Source organism: Anopheles moucheti, chromosome 3, assembly GCF_943734755.1.
Source record: "Anopheles moucheti chromosome 3, idAnoMoucSN_F20_07, whole genome shotgun sequence".
NCBI lineage: Eukaryota > Metazoa > Arthropoda > Insecta > Diptera > Culicidae > Anopheles > Anopheles moucheti.
The window spans coordinates 42,132,132-42,159,827 of NC_069141.1; the positions used below are offsets into that span (position 1 = coordinate 42,132,132).

General features: G+C 42.6%; 3 protein-coding genes across 3 annotated transcripts in view; 2 read left to right on the forward strand and 1 right to left on the reverse strand.

The window, feature by feature from the left end:
• Positions 1-1,170: 1,170 nt before the first annotated feature.
• On the reverse strand, positions 1,171-4,920 carry LOC128302699 (A disintegrin and metalloproteinase with thrombospondin motifs adt-2-like). The gene is made up of 7 exons (XM_053039562.1): positions 4,489-4,920; positions 3,293-4,080; positions 3,101-3,229; positions 2,917-3,036; positions 2,722-2,854; positions 1,495-2,013; positions 1,171-1,428 (listed from the first exon to the last, which is right to left on the reverse strand). The coding sequence occupies exons 1-7, from the start codon at positions 4,918-4,920 to the stop codon at positions 1,171-1,173; spliced, it is 2,379 nt and encodes a 792-aa protein (XP_052895522.1).
• A 3,199-nt stretch (positions 4,921-8,119) lies between these two features.
• LOC128305072 (uncharacterized) lies at positions 8,120-9,379 on the forward strand. Its single transcript, XM_053042359.1, has 2 exons — positions 8,120-8,345; positions 8,439-9,379. Exons 1-2 carry the CDS (start codon positions 8,120-8,122, stop codon positions 9,377-9,379), a joined length of 1,167 nt encoding a protein of 388 aa, XP_052898319.1.
• A 1,567-nt stretch (positions 9,380-10,946) lies between these two features.
• The window catches only part of LOC128303690 (protein disks lost), an 80,395-nt gene continuing 63,645 nt past the window's right edge, over positions 10,947-27,696 (forward strand). Inside the window, exon 1 of the mRNA XM_053040734.1 lies at positions 10,947-11,077. Within this exon, the coding sequence (XP_052896694.1) occupies positions 10,991-11,077 (87 nt within the window). The 5' untranslated portion in view covers positions 10,947-10,990. The remainder of the gene's footprint in view (positions 11,078-27,696) is intronic.

Consider the following 27,696-nt stretch of genomic DNA (forward strand, 5'->3'; position numbering starts at 1 on the left):
GATTGTGCGCATTATTAGAGTATCGTTTTTAGAAGCAAGAATTATCACTACTTGCTTAATATTGCTTGACTAAAATTGCTGTACCAAAAAACTAGCACAACGTAATTTTTCTGTTGCCTGCCTTTCATTCCATAGGGTTTATTAGCTACCCAGAGAGAACTAATTGATCGCAGTTATTAATAAACATTTATAGTCACGTTCTTTAACGTAAGTTAAACGGTTAAGGGCTGTTGCCGATATCGACGGTTCGCATCGTAACCATAAACACATCCCTTCCTGACCATTCATGATTGATTTGATCATGAAACAATTTTTTTATCAACACGTTATAGATTGTAATTCTACAGGAACCAAGATAGGGATGGCAATTGGGCGTCTCGAATGAGTTATCTGTAAAATGGTTGTTGGCGGAGGACTACTATATTACTCTGCAAACTTATCAAAACTCATTGACGGAGCAACTAGCAAGCGCAATACCAAACATAAACAACTATGACGTACAATATTTGTCTTTCTGTTTCGTTTGATCTATCGTCGGCCGTGACTGGTTCGATCTGATTAGTACCGGTAGGCAAAAGAATCCATCCGTATGTTGTTATCATTTACAACCGCACTGTTTTATTCCTAAATTTACACATTCTCCAAAACGTCGGTAAGTTTTGTTTATCATTAGCTTCTAAGTGAATTATCATGTTTTGGTGCGCAAGAATGACTTAAACAAACACAAATATCACGTTTTCAACGGATGGTAACCTCCAGAGCGATTTTATGGGCAAGATCACTTTTTTGGATGATTTGATGTCATGTAAGAGTTATTTGTCCATTTCTTACTTAGTTACAAATATTTAAAATCTCTACAATTTTTAGATAAAATCAAGTTGTCGATATTTTGTTAGGTACTCGCAAGAACTTCATTTCGGTAAGAAGTGATCAGCCTCAGAAGGGAAGAAATTTCGAGAGTAATCTCAACGACTATGGAAATGAAAGAATACATTGTATAAGCTTACAACATAAAAACACAATAAAAAAAGTAAAATAAAGTGCACAACAGTATTCATCAAATTATTTTCTTGAATATGAAACTATGATTATTTTGTTGAACATTAAATTTATTTGAAAACTAAATAAAATAACTCGTACAAACCTATTACTTAAAAGCTACAGTTGCAATCATTGTACGGACTGGTTTGTTTCACTTCTGGCATAACCTGACAAATCTAAATAATCCTGATCAACCCACTGATCGTCATTTGGAAGTTCCTCTGGTTTTAAGCTCCATGTACCCGTCAATGGCGTTGTATTATTATCCAAAGAGAGATAGTTTAATATTGCACTATTCAGGAAGTGGGTGTCCAGCGGCAAAGCGTTCCCGGCTACTGGTATGTCGTCGGTAATGGTCCAAATAGATATTTTGGATGTTTTGAAGTTCTGAAAGGGGTGTTAAATTAAAGACATTAAAATCGTTTATCTAATGTGCTGTTTGCAGTTACTTACCTCCGGCAAACAGTGGTGCTGCTGGCAGTAGTATTTCGTTCCCTTTTCCTGGTGACACAGGGTTCCATCGGGAAAGTATGAATCGACACCTAAATCATTCAGATCGAAACGTGGCGCGTAATATGCGTCGCTGTCGGCACGCTTGCAGTAGATCGCACAGCTCATCCACAATCGCTTTGAATCGTACGGACCCTGAATACCACGACCTTCGGGATCCAGTCGAGGGAGCAATTGGCTGAACTCTCGGCATCGTCGATTGGCGTAGAACTGAACCGGTTCGCGGTTCATATTGCAAAGCTTTCCATCGTCACAAATTGCAATATCCAGAGCGACACCTTCGCAACCTTGATCGGTATTCACCGGTGCAGGATTATCACAGTGGCGGGTTCGTCGCTTGTATCCCATCGATTGCTCTAAGCAGCCGGAAACACACTCTTCATCCATCCATTCGCTCCAACCCCCTTGTACAATGTAGGTTGGTTTTTTCTTTTGCTTTATGCAATTACCCCCTTCACACCACTAGGAAAGAATAACATGAAAGTGAGAAAATAAGAGGGGGTTCATAGCACAGTGTTTAACTGATTCGAGTTCCTATTACTTGTTAATTATAGTACAGTATTTTTCCGAGTTACGTGTTATAATAATGCGTGCCAGAGCAATTTTCGCGTAACTCGAATTCCCTTCATAATATCGTTTATATTTAGTAATCAGTAATCGATTTTTTCTTTGCACGTTACAAAGCGCATTAATACTTGATATTTTTACGCTTATTCCGACAATCAGGTTAAAATTTTACCAATATTTAGGTTTAGTTTATAAAAATGTAACGTATTTTTGACAAAACTTAAAATTTGACAAATAAAAAAATCAATTCTACATACAAAATTACACGCACTGTCAAAAGTTGGAGATTTGCATATCTCGAATACGCGTAACTCGGGAAATCACTGTATATCAAGAAATATAATTTTGCCAACAAGATCTCTAGTATTAATACGAAATTAAATTCATGTGCACCTAAGCTGTTTTAAACTAAAAAATAAACGGCAAAGAATCAGACAACGAGCCCTGCTTTTTTAAATCATCCCAAAAGTATGCAATATGCATTACACGCAAATTTTCAAACCTATATTCATGGGTGGGCAAAATGCTTTCTATTTGATTTGGTGTAGATCGATATGTTATGTTTACCAAAAAAAAAATCCTTAGCCATGACCGAAATATTACCTTATTGTCCCCACAATCAGTGCCTTCCAGTGCTGGACCAGCGAAATAAAATCCAGTTCGATGAGGGGTCCGGCATCTTAAGTTCTGGCAAATTGCTGGCAATTCAGAAGACGCAAGGATGGCATCCTTGTCGCTAAATAAAACACATCACTGTAATGCTGTAATCACTGCAATGGAATGCGACACAAAACTTACGTCAGAAGCACCTCACACTGTTTTTTAGCAGTCCAGGCCTGTCCAGGATGATCGTAATATTTCGTAGTATCATATTCTGTCGCTACTTTCGAATCCGTTTCGAACAGACAACTAGCCCAACTGAAAAAATAACATATTTCAATCAGTTATTTCCATAATTATGTCGCTTTCACAAAACAAATACTTCAATTGTGTGATCACATCGGCACTACACGTAGACCACGTCGTTTCTCCCTGTGTTCCTCTTGAGGGAGACATTACAAATCCATCCTTTGGGCATCTATTGCCTATGGAGTCATGGTGCATTCCTAGACTAAATGGTGACCAAAATGATCATTATTTGTATCACAACGATTCTACCATCTTGCATCCTTACTTGTGGCCGATCTCGTGAGCTGCGATAAAGATGGATGTAAAGCCGGATGATGGATACGGTTTGCCGAATACATTCCTCGCGCCGAACTCCGCAATGACGCATGCGTACTCACTTAAACACACTCCACCGACCGTTGCCAGGCCCATGGTTCCTCCGTTACGGCGACCATTTTCGATCGCGTAAAAATCCAACCCAGAGAGGTACAGGGCCATATCCCAGCGGCCCCGATTTAAGCTGTCCTGATAGGAGCAGAACGAATCTAGCAGCAAATTTCGTTCCCCATTGTAGTGTGGCATAGCAGATGGCTGGGTGCGCATAAGCTCAAGGTACACTAGCGCAATATCAATGCCTTGCCCAAGTGATGGATGATGATACAGCGCTTGGATGCCGTTGATGTACGCCAGCAAAAAGTCTCGCAACTGTGCATCGTTGTGGTTGAAGTAAGGTGCAAATGTTTTGTAGGCTGCTTCGTCAAAAAATACCGCCAGTTCTATCATAGGTTTGCCACTTCTGGTCAGAGCGCTTCGATTGCGACCATCTCTGGCGTCCAGTTCTTCCAGCTCAGATGAGGAATAATTCATTTGCCCAAGTGTATCACCAAGCAGATGAATTTCGGAGTGTGTACGACGGCGTACGAGCTCATACGACACATCGGAGGAAGCTGCTGGATACTGAAGTGCTTTGATCAAATGTGGTCTTCGCAAAGATGATGACAGCGGCATGGATAGTGACTGATGATCCAAAGGAAGGATTTCTAGTGGTCCAATTGTGTGAAATACTATACCCGTCTGAAAACAATAGGATTAGTAAAACAATTGATCATAATCGTTACTTTATGGAAATATACTACGAATATAATTATAATAAATTTTTATACTTATTGTAATATACTTAAGATAATATATATACGAGAAAATCATAATTCTTAAAAAAAAAATAATAAAAACTTATAGGCTCTTAATTTGAATTAAATGAATTAATTAATTAACAGCGTCAGTAGAAGGCAATAAAAATTTGTAAAAACCTATATATCAGTGATGCACCATTGTTTATATAGTAAAACATTAGAGTAAACATTAAATATAAATAATTCTACAAGAACAATTGCTGTCTTATTTTAAATGAATGAAAGCCTATCACATCCCTATTCTTTTAAATCTTAAAAGCGTTTTAAGCGACTTGCGCACTGTACATACAAATTGATTGTCGCCCTTGCTCGAAAGAGCAGCCGTGTAGTTTTCATCATTATGCACAAAATGCTGGACGGTCTCGGGTTCATCTCTGTTCAGTACTTTCGTGACACGTTCCTGCTCCGTTGAGCACACAGTCGTCGGCGTAGTTAGCACGTTGTTCGGTCTAAGATGAAGCACGATCGATTCATTCCGAAAGGAGAAACTTAAGTTGAAATCATTCACTTCCACTAAGCCGTCCGGACGAAGCACCTCAAGATTCACCACCTCATAGTACGGCCAATCACTTTCCCTCTCACTGCCAAAATACTTTATTCGTTCCTCGCCTGAAAGTCCATGTTCGAACAGCTGTTTCGTTTGTTGTTCGACAGATTGAACGGCGATCGCATTGATTATCACAACGGCAACAATTCCAATAATGCACTGCGCTCGCCTCATGTTTTGCGTGTTTCACTAGCTTACGATCACTTCACAATCACAATCACGTTACAACAAAGTACCGATCTGTTAGCTACCGGCACCTGAACCCAACTGCAGGAGAAATTCTGCCCTTCCGAAGGTTTTAAATGGATTTCGGGAGGAATTTGGCATTCTGCACGAGTGACGCAATTATACGACTATCGTTCCAACGTCCCAGCCGAGATGGCAAATGAGATCAGTGGCACAGATGCACGGTGCGGAATTGGACAGGAACGACAACGCGACAGCTACGCTGTAGAAGAAATTAACTGACAAAAGTTAAAAAAAAACTGCACGCACTACTGCTCCCCAACCGGCGTCAAAACGGATGTCGTCCGCAGGTAGTGGATGGGTGCGACGGGTGAAAAGGTGACTGCAATTGCGAGTACCGTGGAATGGATGTTTGTCGAGGGTATTCAAATTCAGCTCGCGATGCGGGTACCAAGCAGCGGGTGCACGTTGGTGTGAGTAGTCGGGAAGTTCTGGAGCCGCCGTGCAGCTTCGATTTATCGTAATTGCATCCATTTGTATGACACGCGCTTTCGTGCGCCGGATGATGGTGTGTGGTGTGTCAAGTGCAGTGTGTTTTTGATCCATGGCTTTTTCCGGCGCCTGGGTCCTTGACCTGGCAATTATCTAATTAGTGGAAGATAACAGAACTACTGCGACAGACGAATTGTCGTGTAGCATACTGGTTTAATTTGATTGTAGCATTTGCTTACTGCAACCGTAAATTTATGTTGCATTCCACCATTGACGATCATGGTGGATCTAGTTGTACGAATCGAAGCATGTTTATGAGGATCATTTAAATTGCATTATTTGTTGGAATTTAAATAGCTTGCACAATATGAGTTACGAAATCATAAAATAATGGCACAAACATGCAGGTTGGTATAACATTGTAGTATGCAGTGAGCCATATGTAGCGCATATTATACGTCTACTTGGTTTTTGATAATAAAATAACAAAATATAACAAACATAGTAGAAACGATAAAAATGCTGTAGGTAATAATAAAAAATATAAATAAATTAAAAGAAATGTTTTCAAATTTATAAAATAAATTATTTTAATATTTCTCTACATTATTCATGATTGAAGAATATTCATTTAATTTATTAATCGTTTTTATTCCAAAGCGCGGCCCATGTTCATCCAAGTGGCATGATGGTGGACATGGACATGAAAGGAACGGGCCAAAATCCCATCAGGACCAATCACCGGAACCCAGGACTTATCGATCCAGCTACGGGTAAATAAAGTCACAGAAAGCTAGAACTGGCTCAACTGACTAGGCTTCTTGAGGTTGTTGTGCCGATAAAGAAAAAGTTTTAAACCCAAACTTAAATCTTTTACTTATCACAATACTAACTGTAGAGTAATTTGAGACCTAACCAAATAGAATAATTTAGGATCTAACCTAACTTAGGATCAAACTAGGTCCAAGCACAGTAATCACATTAGGAAATACTCTTTCTAGTTTCGCGGTCCCAATGGTGTCTTCACTGGTCTTCACATGACAGGACCGGTCCAAAATCCCATCCGAAACAATCCCCCGTAGCAAGGACTAAAAGCCCGGCTAATTGGTAACATAAGTCTAGTAAGTCAGAAATGACAGGTTTGTACCTAGTTGGCCGTTATGGCAAGAATAAGTAAGGGTTAACTTTAAATGAACCAGCGAAACTCGTGGCTGATGTGATGTGATGATTTGAGGTAATGGCCTTTTTAATCAGTAGAATCCATATTTAATGATATTGCGCTAGTGTAAATGAGAGAAGAATTATGTCCCTCTGAACTTCTAAGTAATTGTTCAGATTATAAATTTTAAGTGAATTTACGAATTAAACAGTTCTTATTATTCAAGCTTACTTTCATAACTTATTTACATCGCACAGTTTAAAGCATTCAGTTTGGAATGTTACATCGCAGAAGAAACCAGCAACAAATGCAACAGATATCAATTAAGAGATATTCCATTTCTCACGATTAACCCAACGCTGCGCTTCGTGTTCTTTGCAAATAATTTGTCTTTGTCAAGATTGCAGTCTTAAATAGGGATACAGACTAAACGCACCCTATTGTAACCAATTGCTCTACAGCTCTTCATCAACGAAATATCTCCGAGATGGGCAGTGTGGAAAGGGAAAGTGTTTGCCAAACAGTAATTAAAACTGAGTAACGGCTCCTTGCGAAATAAAGCGGATCTGATCTTGATCTTTCGCTTCGCTCCTATCGCCTCTTTGTGTGAAGCGTACGTGGCGGAAACATGGTGTTCGCCAATGGAAGTGAATCTCAATAGTGGTATTATTATTTGCTTTCATTTCTTCATCATCCCATGACAACTCAGTCGCACCCTTTTCTGCATTCAAATGCATTCGCTTCTTTGTTTGGCGGACATTCGCAACGCATGGATTTCTTTACGCGAGAATTGCACGCCACTCCAACGGCAGATCTGCAAAAGAATCGCCTGTTCTTCTTACCGTGCCCCACAGCAAGTAGTCTCCTTCTGGCGCGTCACGATCATTCCTCTCACATGTTTAGTAGAGCTGCAACCGGCAAAATGCGCGACCGTGCCCTCGCGACATACGATCGCGGTTAGCATATTTTTCGACTTCTGTTTAATTCCAAACCATAAACAAAACTCTACTGCCGCCCAATCGCACGCTGCTCACACCACTAACGCCATCGTCATCGTCGACACACCGGAACATTTTTTGTCGGTGGGATTTGGGAACTCCTGCTCACTGGAAGCCGCCCGCTGGTTGTAGGAGATATAAATAAATGTGTGACAAATGTATGTTTATGGTTAATTGAAGCATGCCACTCCGAGGCTCACGGCCAGAACCAGACAACATAACGACAGAGAGCAGCTATCTCGCATTTCTTCGCATCCTGCGTCTGTCTGCTCTCGTGTTCTTGCCGCGAAGCGATGAACATTAGTGCGCCCGACAGATCGAAGCTTCTTAACACCGCGCTCTTTATGACGCGCTCGGGGTTTGATTCTTGTGCTTTATGGTGTACGACTGAACGGCTTGGGTAAACAGTGCCTTAGCTTGTGGGTTAGTTTCAATTCAAATGTGCCTGCGTACGGATCGCACGCGTCCAATCACACGATCCTGGTTCACTGGGAAGTTTCACATCGCATTCAAACGAGTTTAATAGGTGATAGACATCATGGATGACGATTACACGTCGGTTGAAGATTATCTTAGCAACGAAGTGTTCACAACGCACACGTACGATTACGAAGATCACCTGAGCAACACATCAGTTTTGGAAGTATCTGTTCAAGATCCCGCCGAGCTGATAATACTGTACGCCTTCAATACGGTGATCGTGGCGGCGGGAATTGTTCTTAATCTCGTGCTCATAAAAGGCATTGTCGGCGCCAAAGCAAGTGGTAAGCAGGCTTAATCACAAAGCATAAATAAACCACATACGTTGATTATACAGCCTAATCAACATTATCATCCCGTCCGGTGTCTTCCTTCAGGGGCGCTCTGTTTCGTTCTACAGATAGCGCTTGTCGATGTGCTGACTCTACTCGCAAGCAACTGGGAAATGTACTACAAACTTCGGCAGACGTGGATTTTTTCGAACGAGCATTGCACATTATACAGTGGCTTAGAGTCGTTTACCAGTATCGCGATCGTTTACTTCATCGTTGGGCTAAATTTCCACTCCATCTCCTCATACAACCTGGCAGTAAACGTGGCCAAAAATGCACTAACCACACCGGACGCCGAAAGTGCAACCGAATCGCTGACGGAGGAAAACAGTTACGAAGTGGCAACCGACACAATCTCCCAGAAGCGATCCCTTACGATCGACTACCGGTACAAGAAACGGCGCATCTGTGTGCGGTTTCCGATTCTGCTCGTGTGGTTCATAGCAGCATCCGAATCGTTACCACTGTTCCTGTTTGCCGATGTCACAGCAATCACACCAACGAGTAGTACCGGACAGCAGCCCAAACAGTATTGCACGGAACTGACCAACAGTATGGTTAATCACCACATCGTCAGCTTCATGGTCATCGTCATTCGCATCATCTTACCGACCGTTGCATTGGTGATAACACTCATCCAAGCGGTGGTCAAGTTTTACAGAGGCAAACATTTCACACAACCAGATGAGATTGAGGAAAATGTGGCATTTTCACTGAAAGCATCGATCTTTCTTTCACTGTCCTATGTCTTATTTTCTTTGCAACGACTGTTTGGCTCCGATTTACAAGAAATTCTGTTACAGCCCAGCGTTGTTCCAAAGTATCCGGGTTTTGGTCCAGTTCTTGGCCTATCCCTAACCGTACTTCACTATTCAGCTTCATTTATTCGACCGTTGGTGCTAATAGTAATGTGCAAACAGAAGAACAATAATGTCGATATCATTTTTACTTGCCAAACCAGATCAAACGAGGATGGAACGGACTAACAGTAAATTCTCCAATACGCTCGATCAAGGATAAGACCTCTTCTAGACTTCATATGCAGAACTTTTCTACTGGGTCATTGAAGTGGGTTAACCATTCACTTAGAGATTGAAGAGTACAAAAATGAAGTTGCAAAGTAAAAGTTATTTCTGAATTCTCTTGGGTTTGAAGAGGAATGTGTAGTTGTGTAAGGTTGATGCAGACCACAACTTAACAGACCGAGTATTGTTAACAATTCAAGTGTGTTGCGTGTGTAAATCATTGCTTTAATTTTACAGTCTACAGTATCTAGTCAAATATAAATACAGCACGAAAGATTATAAAAGAAACAACACATTTAATGAAATCATCGTCCTATTTTGACATAGGCTATTAGAATTACTCCCCTGTCCGTAGGACTGACTATTCAGCTACGAGTAAATAAAGTACTATGAGTAATAAAGAAACAGCTTGAAATGGTTGGCCTTAGACCTCTTAAGGCTGTTGTGCCAATAAGAAGAACAAGATTAGGATTACTTAACAAAGAAATAACATACGAAATGTTTTGCTTAGACAGATTTTTTTCATTAAAAACAGAAGTCCTGTACCATCGTTCGTTTTAGTGGTAACATTAGTAAGAAATGGTACAAAACATAAAAAAATGTAGTATCAAAGTTACCAACCGTGGTAACGTGACAAACTTTGAGACCGAATCCGAAAATCACAGCACCAGGACATAACATTCAATAGCCATAGCACTCGCGAAGCTACGAATGAACTAAAATAAAGGGATAATGTATAGCCGGCATTCCGAACGAGCAGCTGTATCTCCATTGCATTTTTTTAAAACAGTGAAGAAACACCCGCGTTTCGCGACTTAAATAACTACACCCCTAGTTTGTAATAGCAAAGACACAAACCAGTACACCATCCTTTTTTCCTATTTGCCTCTCTCATAGACCCACTTTCTTTTTCGGTTATTCACGATGAAGATCATGTGGACACAGTCAATGCAAATTTACAATTGAAAAAAATCAAATAAATCTGACCTTTCATTACGCAATTTTGTTTGTCTATGGTCATCAAATACCAACACTATCCATCGATCGTGATATTGAACTTACATCTGTAGAATTAAAATCTTGACAATCATACAAATTAAGCTATTTTTTGCATAAAACCGAGGATTACATGCACTTGCGTTATGTGTTTGCAATTGGTACAATGTTTTGCTAACCGAAATTATTGTTTGAATTCTACGAAAACAAATTCAAATTATTTTCGAGCTGAACCGGTTCGAGCTGTTGCTTGGGTGCGCGAAATGTGTACTCGAATCGGTAATCGCGGTTTTTCTGCTTTCAACAGCTGTCAAACGCGTAGCTGTCAAAATAGTTCTCACCAAAACGAAAAAAAAACAACAAATAGAAAGCTTCCACGAAATGGCCATTTGTTTCGGCTGATTTTGCGTGTTTTAAAACGAAAAACAAGTTATCAAGTGTCTTATTTAGGCTCACAAATGCCGTCAATGTGTGTAAAATTTAACAGTGCAGTGAATGTGCGTGGTGGTGCTTTGTGTGTGTGAAAGAGTGACGAACAGTGTTGACGAACCAGAGAAGGACTCGCAGGGCAGCAAAATGAATGAAGAAATTTTAAAAGAGATGGTGAAAGCCGAAATTTCTCCATCAAATGACATTCTGGAATGGTTTCTACAGTATTTTAAGGTAAGTGCCACATAATTTTTGATTGGTTATTGATCAAATTTGTAAGGAATTCGCGCATCGGGAAAAAACGTAAACAAACGTTGTTTTGACAGCTAAAAACGCATGCGTTATTTTGAGTTGGGCACAGAACATTTTACAGTACTGAACGTTAAAATATGTTTCTTTTGGAACAAATCATGTTTTAGTGCAAACCTACAATATTTCAATATTTTATTATATTGTCATTATCACAAATGAGTCACAAATGTTAAATTTATCACAGTACATTTTATTCGGGTTGAAACACTCAGGAATCATATGACATTCGAAATTCTGTTGGCCCGAACTAAATATTTCGCTTCGATTTTGCTAATTAAAATGATTCAACCAAAAATCTGTCACACCACAAAAACTTGTTAAGTTATCTGTCATTTATTATTATACAAAAATCATATAGAATATGTTATTTAGTTTAAGAAGAAACCTACAAACTGTTGCTATCCTTGTAAATGGATAAATTTCAAAACACTATCTCAAGGAAAACCTTCATCAACTCCAAGCCGCTTTCAAAAATGGTTTCGGGCCGGCCACAAAGTCGGGCGGCTGAAACAAATCCAGTGCATTTCGCCAGACAGCCGCCTGGCCAACCGGCGACGAATTATTGTTTTACATTGTTTGGTTGCCACAGTTTGTGGAAGCGTGAGCGCATTCGAACTCAACAGTCTGTACCGGGCATGCCGTGGGAGAAAAGTGCACAGTATTCGAGTCTCCATCCGGCAAACTCGTTGCTATGCTCGCGGAAGAGCAGATGCTCCGGATATCTTTTTTTTCTGTGTGCTCCGTTTCGGACCAAATGCTGGATGGTTGCAACGAAGGAGAAATGATTACCATCAGCGTGCCCGCGTACCGCCCATGCTTGCCATGCCCAGGTTCCCGGTGCTCCGGAGCGCTTTTGCTTTTAATATACACACAGCCCGGCGATCGTGTCTGCCGATTGCAAGGACGCATGTGCAATGGCGCGCATGGCCGGCGTTTTGTCTGTCCGCTGTTGGTTGTGTGCAGGCCGCTGCACAGACAAAGCGCGACGGCGATGCAACCGAAAACACCACCAACACCAGCAAACGCCAGCACCATCACAGTGCCCCAGCACAGTCTGGGCCGGGCCAGCCGGAATACCCGATACCCAGACGGCGATGGTAACGTTTCCGCACCGACAGCATCATCGTCAACCGTGCTCTGGGGTGCATTCGCGGGATTGCAAAACCCCAACCCACGATGAACAACTGGTTCTGGCGAAATGGCACAACGACGAAGGTCGGTGGTGTTTTTGCTCGTGATGTAGCATCGATGATAGCACCGACGCTGATCATCCCCCCAAAAAACGATGCAAGATGAAAGCATTTGTGCGGTGCATAAAACCCAAGGTGGGAGAATGTTCGCTTTTGCTCAACATTCGTTCGGTGACCGGGGGTTTTGCTGGCCATTTTTTTCGCAGACCGAATGCAAACCGATTACCGGTCCACGGATCGATTGGTTGATCCTTTGTCAAATAGATGCATGCATTCTTTCCTCGCTGCCTGCGGAGGGCATTAAACGCACGGACATCATCATAAAAAGCGTGCATCTAACGTCGGAACGATTGTTTAAGAGAAATAAGAAAGAGCTCCGCCAACTCTCGTCCGATTTGACGAGGCGGTTTTGCCGGCGAGAACCGGAACGACGAATTATTCCCGCACAAACGCGACACACTAGCAGGGTGGTCGCGCACTGCTCGGTTGCTGCTGCTGCTGGGCGACGTGACGTGATGCACATGCATTTTGTATCGTCATCCATTTGCGCGCGTCGGTGCTGGGTTCGGGCTGTAGCTGCAGACGGTCGACTTCGGCTGAAGGCCATCGCTTGTGCTGGAAACTGAAACAATCAACAATGTTTGTAGGTTAGACTGGCCACTGGTGCCGCTCGCAAATTTGCCACATGTGCGCTATGCGTCCGTTGAGTAAGACGCAAAGGTGTACTGTACTTATTATGCTTATGGCTGCAAATGCTCCCAAATAATCAAATCAAACTGTCGCCTCTGTAATTGTCCCGTTCCTGTTCCAGTTGCTATTCCATCGCTGCAGGTAATCAAATTTTAGCCCACAACTTCGTTCCTGTTTTAAATTTCATCAAAAAACATCAATCATTCGAAATGCTATTAGTTTGCTGTGTAGCAAGTAACTGGAAAATCCTTGAGACTCCCTCGCTGTCGTCTACATTCCCGCGCTATGTATTCCACACCTGGAACCTTGAGCTGGGGTCCCGGGAACTTCACAATGGATTTCACTTTTGCCGACGGAGCTCTCCCTGGAACAAGAGCATGGTCTCTCTCTCTCTTTCTCTCACTATCTCTCTCTCTCTATCGCTCGCTCGGTTCGTTTTTCAATTTCCCCGGTACGGCGACGGTGGCGTTTCAACATCGAAACCTTCCGGTCAGCAAAACTTTATGTGAGTCACATCGACGAGACACCGGAATCATGGTGGACGCCACCAACATCAGAACGAACTACTCCCCCCCCCCTTCACTTCATTGACACATACCGGGCAACCGGAAGTGATTTATCGATCATCAGCAACGTTGTTTGTTACCGGCCTGTTTGCGATGCAGCACCATCGGACGCCCACACCCCTACGAGGTAATGGGACACTTGGACATTACCCTGCACTGCACATTACGCATTATGCATGCAAAAATGCAAAACAATCTTCTTCTGCTGCGACGCTGAGTGGGAATTAATACCCATGCCCGTGGTGCGACTCCCGCCCGCTGGAAACCGACTGCGGCGCGAGAATGTTGTCTTCCGTGAAGGTGATTTCGATTGGTTATGGTCGGTTGCGCAAAGTATAGTGCAGACGGGCTAGTTGCCGGCGCAAACCTGGGGAAGAAGAAATGTGTCGGCAGACACCGGCCAAAGACGGCGGCGACCAGCCAGCGTTCTTTTGAGGGGCGCTAGCCCCTCGGAGATCGCCCTGGATGGAAAATTACTATGCCATCCCCCGACCCCCCCACGGGATGGTGCTGGTTGGTCGTAAAGCAATAATGCTTTCCATGAGGCAACCAACTGATGGCTGAAGTCCTTGAAATAAATTAACGTTTCGCCAATTCGTTCCGTTGCATCGTGTGCACCGTCGCCGTGATGATGCATCCTTAACCGTCCGCCCGTAATATGGTTTAATGCTTTAGTGCACTGCACAAATCATGCACGGGGTGGTATTGATGGGTTACATCAGTTACATGTGATATGTTAAACAGCTCAACAAATCTGTACAAGCATAAAAACATGTTGCTTTTTTTCTTGCACATTCCCATTTCCACATAAAAAAAGATTGTACTTCGGGGCGGTTGAATATGTTCAGTTCAGTGTTATGGTTGTCAGACAAAAGGTAACATACGGTTATAAAGTAACAGGCTCTGCTGAACCATTTCGTTGGTTTTTTTGTGTGACCATTTAGAGTGTTATGAAATTTTCTTCAGACTAAATTAAATTTTCCATGCAAAATCTGTTCAAAATGTAGCTCAATGGTAAAGTTATTTCTTCTCGATTCTGCCTTTTTCCTGCAATCAACATCAAGGGGCACCTTTCCTGTTTTTCGCTATTTATTTCGCTTAAAATTTCCGATATGAAAATCAAACCCTGGTTTTGGGTGTGTTGACGCACGAGAATCACCACCCTCGGTTGCGCTTAGTCGAACATCAGAAATGAAAAATGCCCTCAGTATCATAACTTTGCTGCTAAATATCCTCTGCAGTAATTAACAACCGCTGACGACGATATTTTGCCGCAGTTTTGAAACGACGATTCGATTCCAACTCCTGCTCGATGCTACTGGCTGGGTTGGTTGTGTTACAGTCGCAGCAGCTGCGGCCCGTTTTTCCCTGCGGCTAAATATAAGGATATTCGCGAAAGGCCACCCTCGCTATTTTCGTACCCCGACACACGGTGATGGATACGGTTGTATTGCTCACCAAACATCACAGGACGATCCAGCCTAATGCTTGCGTTCGTTCTTTCACCCGCTATCTCGCTCGCTTTCATTCGAGCGCGGTATGGCACGCGTTCACTTTCTACCCTTATCGAAATTGCCGTTGCTATAACCGCTGTCAAATCATCCGGCCCAGGAGCGGGAAAGGAAAGGTTATTCACCTCAGTATCCAGGCCCAAAAGTTCGCTCTCTCGCCCCACTAGAACCGACCGTAACCGGTGTGAGGTGAGCAAACCCCCCAAAAATGTGTGTCTGCGTTTTCGTAAAAGTTTTGGGAAAATTCCCACCCACCTCGCACAACGCTCGCTGACGCTGAGTGCGTCTGTTTAGCCGGGGCTCCCTCCCGGTTAGCTATTAGCTGGCCAAGAAAGCACCCTCGTTCGGTTGGTACATGCTGCTGCCACCGTTATGGCGCCCATTTTGGACGAGGTTTTTCCGACGGGGTTTTCCACTCAATAAGCCACCCCTAATCGAATGTCGGAGCAGACGACGAACCTTAACAACAACCGGCAACACCACAACTACACTGTTACACGTCACCAGCCCCTGGAGGAGCCTGGTAGTGGTGGAACGAAGGCGGCGAAAAGTTGTACATAAGTGTGTATGTACTGCCACAGTGTTCTGATTTTCCCTGCCAAGTTGTGTCGTGCCAGTCACATCCGGCCAGTCAGCGGAAGATCCCAACAGGGCAACGCAACGGAAAGACTAAAAATGTAATATGGAGGAGGCTTGTCGGACAGTAACGTAGAACGAACGTCGGTTCGCGTTTTGGGGTGTTTGTGCGAAGGGCTTCTTCTGTCTTTTACCTTCTTCACGCCATTTTCATTCATCAAAATTTTGAAACACAAACGTACCACAAATGCAGAAAGGGGACCGGCCCACACGAGAACCCACCGCAGGTTAGGGCGTTCTGTGCTTTCCGCGCGAGCCGTGAAGGAAAAACGTTTTCGCTACAACTTTTGCTCATCAACCCCATGTTGATGTGCAGGCAAATAGCGATGTTCCTTACGGCACGGTGACACATTGGGCTCCCCGGTTGTTTCGGAAACAGTGTTTATTGCTTTTGCTAAACCTCCCGGTATGACTCATTGGAGGCGCACACGATATCGGAACCTCAGAACGGATGGGAAGGAAAATGTATCCGCCATGGTTTAGAAGCACTCGTCGTCGAGGTTGACGATGGTGCTGTGGGACCGGTATCCGTTTTTCGATCCTTTTCCATCCCGACCCCGTCGTTGCGACACTGTGGTTGGGTGCCTTATTGAAGAATCCCGTGAAATTGTGTTTTTATTTTGCCACGAGACCTGCCATCCATCTCGGGATCGGGTCGGACGGTTTGCCCGCCCACCCACTGCTTCGTTCGTCCGCAGCGGTGTTAATGTATCGCTCTCGTTGTCCGAGGATTAAACCGATGGTGCCAACTAACCGTACCGGCGAAAATCTGTAAACGCGGTGGCTTACGGAAATGCTTCAGACAGCTGGATAAATGGGCACATTATGATTAAAATCAGGCGGCTTTCATCCCACGGTTATTGCTTTTCTGTTGTCTTTCTTCGTGTTTTTTTTTTGCTGGTACATATTAATCAATTCAGTATGTGTGTGTGTGTTTAGTTACGTTGGATGGAAGGTGACGCACCTGAAATATGAGTGGTTTGTCTTTCAGCTGCAGGATATTTTTAGAACGATTCGGAACGTACGACAGAAGTTTGCCCAAAGCCATCTTTTGGGATTCAAAAATGTAGATGAGTGTTAATGATGTTTATTCAGTGTATTAAAAGAGGCTTTTGCTTACAGTGAGAGGATGATGATAATGAACCGGTGTCAACATGTGCTATCAAGGCATTTAAACATTTTTAAAGTGGATGATTTTGAATTGATGTCGATCCAAACTCTAGCTCTTCAAACTATATTCTGCACAATGAGATAATCGCAGGAAATACAATTATTGTTTTACACACAAAATTAAATTGAAATTGGAATGCTTTAGGAAGTTGAAATAAGTGAAATAAGTTAAAGTATTGACCTAGATTGTCCTAGATTTTAGGATCTAAAAATAAAGTATAGAATGAATTATTAATAATAGTTTTAAAAATTGTTAAAATTGTGTGTGGAACAGAGATGGTGCAAAATATAAGAAACATTTTATAGTTTTCGATCTTCCACATGTGGAAAATAATAGATTGTTATGCAACAGCGTGGTCCCTCGCATTACAAATATTAGAATAATTAATTGGAAAGCTTTTACCCAAAATTCAAGTTGCACTATTGGCAGTTTCCTAACTTTTGCTACATCATTTTTTGCACATAATATGCGTCCTATTATCGATTCGAGGAAAACCCAAAACGACAACAATAATTTTGAAAACCGAGATCACAGACTGCGGTTTAAACATATACAAATATCATTTTTAACGAATTTACACTTTTTTATTTATGAGGAACGACCGGAATTCCGGTTGCTGGGGGGAAAACACATATAAATCAAATAAAAACGTCCACAAGGTATGGGCTTATATGATTGGTTTATTGTTTTCATAAACCTAAAGTAAAATTAAACATTGTTAGATCATCAAAAGCGTCCCTAATTACGTTTAATATTAGTTCATGAATAATATAAAACGGTTTTGCGAATGAAACATGGAAGGTTATGCAGATTTCCCAACATCCCATTTTTATTCCGGCATTTGTATGAGTTGCATCCACTGTGCACTCCGAAGAAATGGCTGGAACACATCAATTGTTGAGATTTTGAAAATGATAAATTTTACGTACTCTTGCATGCGTTTCAAATAGGAACCATTCCTATCTAATGTATCGTTTACTTTCACTATTTCAGTTAGTTTCTCAAAAATCCCTAGCTTCTGATTGTATATTCTCCATCCAGAAGTCTATTTAGATATTCTGTGAATTTCAAATTGAATTTCAAATAATTGAAATGTAATTCGTTAACATTATGTAACATATGTATTATCATAAACAGGGATTGTAAAACGTGAAACCCTACTTTTCATCAGCAAACCATGTCTGTTTTGATGAGTAGCATTATTCCCTGACTAACAGAACACGGTGCAGCTCTGTTTCTGGTGCAAGCAGAACAAGGAAAAGTTCATCTCTACCGGACTCATTGTTCAAGTTTATCCGTAGATAGGCTCAAAGCACCATTAAACTAAAGCGAAACCATTTCAGCTTCTTGGCTGATCCGGGCTGCGCTCACAAACAAGCCTTGTTTAACGCCAGCTGAGGTCACGCAATGGTCATTTGAGCTGGGAGTGCGGCAACTAGCTAATGCGAATGCAAAAGGCGACGTCCATCACCATCAGCTCGCAGACGACGGTACGACCAACCGCACAGCACTGTCTCTGCGACATCAACACCCAGCAGCACACCACAAAAACTGTGCTTTGCAAACTGCAGTAAAATCTAAAGCAAACCTCGGAAACATAAAATTGAGCAAGAGTAAATTGGGTGTAGAATCCGGCGGGTTGCGAGTATAAACGCGGCGCAAGGCAGAAAGAAGAACAGCACAGTCCATGCTACTGCTAATCAACGGAAGTGGCCCGTCAGTCGCTTCGTTTCGCGTTATTCTGCGCGGGGTCCCTGACTCGCCGGCAACGCCAAAAGACGCATTTCCAAGAACTGGCAAGATTAATGTGTGCCGCTCACAATTTTTGCCCACAGGATGGCAATCGGGGAAGAAGAAGATGCCGCCGCAACATGTTTCCTCTCCTCCCCCCCCCGGGGGCTATGCGAAATATGCGGCAGGACGACGAGACCCCCGGTACTGCAGTGTGCTGGTGCACCCCTTTTGCATCGTTCGGCCAGTGGCGTTACGATCGTTGTTCGTTCGCCCATTCGCATCGTTCGGTTCTTCGACGAAATCGCACACATCAAATCGTTTCTCGTGCGATGCGATGCACCGTTCCGTGCGAAGGAAGTGGAAGTAAACAGTGAGAAAACAGACAGACTGCGAACAGTCAACGCGCCGTGCAAGTGCAATGTACCCACAGAGGACGGTATGCCGCCCGATGAAGTGCGACCGATCGAACGGCGAACGATCCCCGGGTCGCGCTTCTAGATCAAAATTGTTGTTGGTGCTGCCTTATGCTGCCCCGCGTGGAACACGTCCAAAATGCATTTCAACATTATAATTCAAAGTGGTCAAATTTTGGAGTTCGGAGGCATCCTTAAATAAGTACACCCTTCATAATGGAGTTCAGCTTATCATTGGGTCCGAAACTCCGCGATTGGGTTTTGGTGCCCGTGAGCATGTCTATGGTTCTGCGTAAGAAAACGCACGACTTAGCCGATATTCGAACCCAATCCGAGCTCGTTGCTTCTAGATGGATCTATATCGTGAATGGCTTCGCTATTTGACCGATCCTGCTTTTACTTGGTAGACTCAACTCTAAAATGTTGTTCTTATTATAGAATATTTGATTTCGTATTGTATTGAAATGTCTTGTGACAAGAAGGATAAATCCATTAAGTTTCAACAAAGTTATTAATGTCATACTCCCAGCTCTCATCTCATCATCTTCCCATCTCGGGTTACAGTAGACTGAAGTAAAGAAATAATTGATAACATATTGCGTGTGTCCATCAATCCTAACCCATTCACGTTACTACAACGATCTGCATCAGCTTCGGGGCGAAGTATTCGGTGTGCGATCAGTCGACGGACTTAGGATTTCGCGATCCTCCGGTGCAGTTGCTACGCGCTCATTTAGCATTTCCGATTGCAGCTACAAGGCATAGGAATAACAAAAACCTTCTGAACCAAGCAGTGTTCGGAATAGCACATATCGATTCAACTCTTTCCTTTATTTTGAGTTACAAGCTCCTCGGCCGGCCGCTGCACAGCGAAAGAAAAACAAAGAAAACGCACACTAGAACCGGTTTAGCAGACTGTGGTACGCCTGGAATTCCTTCGCTTCCTCCAAGATTCGTCTGTGCATTTGGAGGATCGTTTCGCGGCTGCGAAACACACCGACCGGGAAGACACGGTGGTAAACACGTAAAAGGATAAAATCTCTATACCATGAATGGAGCTCGTGGGAGTGCAATGGCTTCTTGGTTGAGGCATTGGCCAAGAAACAAAGAACACTAATGATGACAACGGCGACAATCCTTTGCCGGGCGTGATTTTCAACCAGACTGAACGCAAGCAACCCATGAACAGATCGCGAATGTCGGTGTGGCTAGTGTAAATCCACCAAGGCTCGATCGTGCATCAGCTTCCACTTGGTGTGTGTAATATTTTCACAAGTTTTAGCTCTGGCTGTTTCAAGTTCAAACTGCACTCAAAGCAGAGCTGCGGTTGCTGTGCGGGCTTTGAACCGGCAACTTCAGAACGAACGATCCGACGCTGAGCAGCAATCCTTGTGCGCTTGACCTTCTGCGGGAAAGGATCGTCTACCGTAAGTCTTTGTTCGCCTACCTGCAAAGATTAACAAAACCGGCAATCTGTTTCTTCATCGCCGTCCTGTGTTGATGCTGGATCTTCGGAAATATTTAACATATTTCCCACACGAATTTTATGTACCTGCGTTCACTGTTGCACTGAACTAATCCATCTGTAGCGTGAAACGGTTTTTGTTACAAACTTTTTTACACCAAGAGAACGATTCTCGAATTCTACATACAATCAAAAGCAAAATTTAATTTATTTGAACCATTTCGTTATCTATACACGAACCGATTGGCAAGCGGAACAGTCTTTGAATGCTGCACTGAGTCATCGATAAAGATCGTATTTGTGTCCACTTTGCTTCCCTCATCAATCTTTATGGCTCTCAAATTGTCTGACTGGGTTAAGAGAAATGGGATGTCATAAAGGTATTAGATTTTAATGATTTTTATTTCATTTTTTAATTCGCCATATTCTGGGTTTTCACAGTTCATTCATAAACAGTATGAAACTATCTGTAATGAGATGGGGGAAATGAATTTGGTAATTCGAATTTAATGACGGTTTGGCATTAAACCTGTCGTTCTAAGCTTTCACTAAAACTTCCGAACGACAACATAATGGCTTTCCAATAAAACTGGTGGCATTTCGAAAGTTTTGCGCCGAGCTGGGGAACTTGCTTTACAACGGTTTAGTTGCTATGGTTTATGCATTATCATCCTTTCAGTAATCCCTCTCCGATTCTCCGATCCTGCGAAAACAAGCGAGCACAGAATCGGAAAATAAGATGGTTGATGAATTTCAGGAGGCTTCCAGCCATCTTTTGCACGCCAGGAAGCTTGGTTTTGGTACATTTTTTGGCTTTACTATCGTCATCCTTCGTGGTAGGTACATTTATGGGTCGGTGTCCTGTATGTATGTGTGTGTGTGGATTTATTTTTTTAAACCGTACCTCAAAGAACTTTTAACCCACTCCCATTTACCTGTTTGCATCGTTTTTTACGAGAAGCCACCACCATTCCAGCCAACCTTCCGGAGAGAGTATGGTTTAAAATTTTAAATAATACATTTATACCGTTCCGTTCCTGCACACTTTTGCGTCCCTTGCCGCACTTGGTGAGGAGTATTTTGCGGACACCAGCAGGCCAGTAAAACACAGGAAATATGATCCTTTTCATCGGTCGACCGAAGCGGTGAACTGTCAACTCATGGCTTTTTGGGAGAAAATATAGTTGAAGGAGAAAAAAAAGCTGGAAACACGGTCGTCGCTCTTTTTGATCACCTTATCGCTTGTTTCGTCCTGAAGCGTTAAGCGTGAAACATAGCACAGAGCTGAGGAACCTCTTGATCCTTCACCAAAAACTGGAGAATATACACTCAAAAAAAAAACATTGGAAAGATATTCCAAACCCCAGCGACGTGCTGGGTACTGGTCCAGTTCTCTACCTAAGCGGCGGGTACACCGATTTCTGGGTGGCCATAAATATCCTGCACCCTAATTAGACCAATAAATCCTTGCTAGTGACCTGAGAATTGCTAACGCATTGTTCAGTTTCAGTGTTTAGGTCGACCAGAACGGATGACAGGTTTTTCCTACCATTAGAGCAAATGATGAAATCGTGTCAAAGAATTTAACATATATTAGAGAAACAGGGCATCTTTCAAGGGTAATATAGAGAAACAGGGCATCTAATCGTACCGAAACAAAGTTGTTCAAATAACCATAAACGAACAACTCCAATTAGACTCCAATAAACAAGAAATCTTAAAAAAACAATACATTTTAACACACTTAACACAGCATTTAACCTGGGCAGTTGAATATCGTCGACGATACTTTTTTTTGTCCAAAGGTTCTTTCAGTTTCATTTAACAACTACAAATTATTGCGATCGCTACGATCGGAACTGCACGCCGCGCAGCTCGCTTTGCAGATGGTGCCGTTTTGTTCACTTTGTTCCATTTCGGTTGATAATGTGGGCCTTCCTTTCGGTACCACTGCTGCCCGCAACAAAGGATTGTGGATGCATTCTGAGCAAAGCCTGCCTTGTTCCTGCCTGCATGTGAGATCGTTAAAATTGTGCCTTTTTGCCTGTTTTCATGGCGGTGGTTTTTGTTTCTCTTGTTTTGTTTTTTTTTGTGGATTAGTGTGTGCTTGGCCAAAATTAACCAAATCTCCTCCACGGCAGTTGCAGATCCTTTGGAGCTTATAGCACGGCCCGAACGCTGCACAATCGATCGCCCTGATCGGTGCGCCAAGACCTGGGAAGCAGGCACGAACTCGCTTCGCCTCCGTCGGCAGATGGTTCCCATTTTTTAGATTGGATATTGCGGGACTGTAGACGGTCCTTCACAACAACAAAAAAAAAAATAAATGAACCACTATAACGATGGTGGCGATGGTGTGGTATCATTTAACATTTTGTTTTTATGTATTTCTTTCCTTGCTGCATTATTATTTTTGCTGCTCTCCATCATCCACCGCTTTTGGGGGCCCGCCGGAGTTTACCCACTTCTTGGAAGTAATATTTTGCTCTGGTTCGCCTCTGTCTATCAAAATACCTACTACAAAACCCCCTATGCACGAAAAACTAAAACCCAAAATGTTCATCTCCTCCAGACAAAGGCCGGGCACATTGTTTCGCCTTGCTCTCGGCTTAGGTTTCAACTTCCAAATGGTTGCTTTTATTTTTGTTTGTTCGGTTTGTCTCGTTTCTCAACCCAGCGGAAGGATACGGCTTCATTTCGTTCGCTGCACCGATGACGATGGATTGTTCTACGCTCTAAAAAGGTTTCCTTAAGATCAGCTTCGATACCGAGTCTCTTTTTTTGGTGTGTGTGTGTCGGTGTGTGATTGATACATCCTTTTTTTCCTTGCACGCGGTCGAACATTTTGTTAGGTTTGAGTGTTCCCGGGCTGAAAAATGTACCTGTGTCCTCCACCTGATTGAAGTTCGATAAATACCCGCTATGAAGTTTCGCTACAGGATAGAACCGAAAGGATGTGTCGAATTTCTTTTACGACTACCGTTGTTGTAAAACTTTTACGTTCCTATTAACAGGCTATCATTGCATTTCAAATTAAAAGCAACATTCGTAGCACAGTTGTAAGCAAGAACTAATATCCCAAAAATTTAAAACCGTTTGGTGGAAATTACCTTCCAGCTTCCATTCGGCGATATAATTCATCCTTGTAAATAGGACTAACTGGAACAAAAATTCAGGGACATTAAATGTTCGCGCAGTGACTTTACGAACGGCATGATGGGGTATTGTTCTTTGCATTGCTGGGCGTGCAGGAGGTTTGGGCGTTCTCTCGTTCGGGTTGTGTTTTTTCGTCCTTTCATGCGTAGACGCACATAATGGGCTCAGGATCAGAGTTGAATAAAAAGGGTCCTATGTGATTCGTCAATGTCATAAGCTAGAACGAGAACTTTCGAACGTGCAATAAAGATAGCATTCAAACGGGGGAATACTCATATGCCTGTTTATCTGCTAGTGCCAACCATACTGTGATCGAAAGATTTGATTGATAAGTTTGTAGCATATAATGGCGAAGGTCACTGCTTTGTCTCCATTCGTTCGAGTAAAAGACTATCGGGAGTATTGACAAGGGTTGTTAAAACATGTTAAACTAAATTAGGAGTTAGTTAGAAGCCTTTTTTATGTTACTTAACGCATGTCAGTATTTTTGAAAGTTTTGAATTGATGTGAATTACGTATGTGTGCCGGTTGGCATGAAGCAAAACAAAAACTGCTACGAATATTTATTTGTAGATGATACTGAGCGAGTTTGACTATATTCAAGCATTAAATTAAATATTCGAACTGAATGAATGACTCTGAATCACGGAACATTCTTGAATCCACATAGATTCATAATTCTTCGAGGAATCCTAATTTCTGAAATCAGAATCATGATTCCTTAAAATAATAACGATGAAAATAATAATAATGGATAATGAAATAATAATGATTCTTAGAAAACCATGAGCCTTTGAGAAACCGAAAAGCTCTAAGATTTCATTAATGTTTGAGGAATTATCAATCTTTAAGGACTCATGAATCTTTTCAGAGTTGTCTTATCATTTAACTCCACATTGAACGCACATCTCCAAATGATGTTTCTCAAACATTTGGAACATTCCATTTTTGTTTTGTACATAATTTTTATCGTTTCAAATTTTAGCATAAACTTCTTAAATAAAAAATGAATTATGGTTTGAAAATGAATAAAATAAACATAAACTTCTTAAATAAAAAATGAATTATGGTTTGAAAATAAATAAAATGCTTAACACTTTAATTCGGGGTATAAGAAGTTTGTAAAATTATATTGTATATTCGATTTTTAAAATTCGACAATCCTATAACCGAAAAGAAATGCAGAAAATGCAAGATTACCTTCACCAAATCCTGTTGGGCACTTATCAATCCGTTTCCCCTTAACGAACGCACCCCTTTTCCAAAGAGGTGACCGATCATTATGCTGTTTGTGCACCCTCTAGATTCCCTTTTCCGATTGCGCAAGAACTAGAACGCACATACACGACGAATGGGACACCCCGGGTACAGAGCCAACAGCAAGCCGGCAGGGGGAGAGAAGCGTTTGTCGCCGCACGCAGCATAAAAGCGAATGCAAACGGCAGATGTGCACTTGAGGCAGTAAAGGCAGGCTGGCAGGCAAACCAGACCCCGCAAGCATAAATGCCACGATTCGATGGTAGCAGCAGGCAGACACCGAATGGGCCCGCTCGTTTGTCGTTTCGTTGATCGGGGTGGTGCTCGAGGTGCACCCATACACATCGATGAGTGTGGCTCCCTATATCGGGCGTTGGGCAGGGTGAAGGATAGAGCGTCGCCAAAAAATCCAACCATCGCGCCATCGGGCCCTGTTCCCGTTCCCCTAGCTGAATCGCTCCCATTCTCTCCTGTTCCGTGTGCCATCTTCTATTATCATGTGTGTGTTTTTTTTATTTAATAACTCAGACTGAAGCAGGGGGTGCCCGGTACAGGGTCATATGTTTCTCCGCCCGAATACGCAGCGGAACGGTTCTGTGTGGACACACATTTGCGTTAGATTATGCGGTGGCCATCAATCATATGCGTATTTTGCGCTGGACTGTAAACGCATGCGATAATGTGAAACTTTATGCTAAAATGGGACGCAAAACTGACTGTGTTCCAACCCTGCAGTCGACTAATTTTGGACGAGCCGAGGACACAAGCAGCAGCAGCAGCAGTAGGAGAAACACAATTGATATTGGATGTGTACTGGATGGGCGACAGCACTCGACACTGTGAAGGATTTACGTGTCATTAGCGCTTGGCATCAATTGGTGCCATTTTTTGTTTCGCTTCTCACTGGCGGCCTGCACGAATCATTTACGCCACTAGCACAGCAGGGATGGCAATGTTGCTGCAGGCACATTGTAGAGCAGCTGATGAAGTTGTACATTTGCATGTATACAGCACTGTATGCGGATCGATCCGATCTATACTTCCGAAACAATTGCCACACGGGTTTGTTTCATTATTTATGGCAAGCTTTAATGATTTGGTTTCATCCCCATGTTGCACATGTGACTAAAGATATAAAGAAATACAAATTACGCTAATAGTTGCTTTTCCGTTGCGATCTGTCGGCGCCCCTCACTTAACGCAGGGTGCAACATAGTGTGTGCAACATATCGCTACCTAGCTACCAAGTAATGGGATAATTTACATTCTAACGAATTGACGCAAACGCTTGTTGCGACTCACTTCGCTGGCGCACGACATGACGATAGGGATAATACGCACTACATTCCGGAAAGTTCATTGTCTCTCCAGGTGGTGAACAATTTCGCTTATCCTTCGTTCGTTCGGTGATGGTTTTGGTGGTCGGTCGGTCATGTGCTGTTTTCCCATATGTGTGGTTGATGCCTTTAGTTTTTAGTTTTGTTTTTGGTTTGGCATGTAATTTCGTTTTGTTTTATTCACCACGCTTGGACGGTCTTTGCACCCGCGGGATGACTAACACATAAGCCCGTTCCCGCAGTCCTGCAGTCGACGTATGTCCAACCGGTGACTGGGATGCGGACGGTTGCTCTATTGATACACACCGAGTTTTGCGGTTCGCTACCACATTTCCATTCCTTTGCTCAATGGTCTTTCAAGTCTTTCGTTTAGCCGTATCGTGATGGTGGTGTAACTGTTGGTTTCGTTTGCACCAGCTTTTATTTCTACTTATCCAGAGCTGTTGTTTGGTTTTTATTCTCCTACCGGTACCAACACTGCCGGATTGAACAGTAAATGGAACACTCTCTTGATTTTAATGGTTTTGGCCTATAGTGATTTTATTTATTTTGTATTAAAATTGTATGCGATCGAATCGTTGAATGTTGTAATAATTAATTTTTGATATATTAATATTCATTTTTATTTTAGAAGAATATTATGTGATTGGCATTGAGCTTTATGTTTACTTTTTAATCTTGGGCTTACATGCACTCGACCTTTCCTCCCCGTACTTGCACCTTATACCGCACCATGCACACACAAGCTATATTCCGGTGGATTATCAATGCTTAAGAAGACCCGTGGTGATGTGATGTTACAACCGCGAGAACAACTGCCGACCAAAGACATCGCGGTCCGGCGAACGAAGATATGAAGCGGACGGAACCAAAGCTGTTCGCGCCACGACCAACGACCGCAATGAAGAGCGTAAAATTACGAAGATGTATTGCGGGCACCACCGCAGGCTCTGCAGCAAAACCCCCGCGGGAGGTGAAGGAGAGCCAGTAGTGCCGGGGTTTGGAGAACTGGCCCCGGGTCCGGGTGGGAGTCTGGCGTTTTTTTTTTATTACCTTTTTACGGGAAAAGAAGAACTGGAAGATCGATGAGCTTTCCCAGGGTCAAGAGTCGATGGTTGGCATGTGGACGATGGAATGTTTTCATTGCGTCAAAATGGATTTCGATAAACACCCAGCAACTCATGTGCAAACGGGGGAGGGAACTCACTGTGCGGAAGCTCATTCGAAGCTTAATCGCTTTTGCAAATTCCATTATGATGGGTTGAATTCTGTGTATTGTCAAAACACGATTTATCTTATCATTTAATTGTCAAAATGCAGCGTTTCTTTCTTCAATCAATGTTTGTTTCGTGTATTGTTTTCAATGGGATCATTCGTTTTTTTTTTAGTGGAAGATTTAACTAAACTTGAAGTAT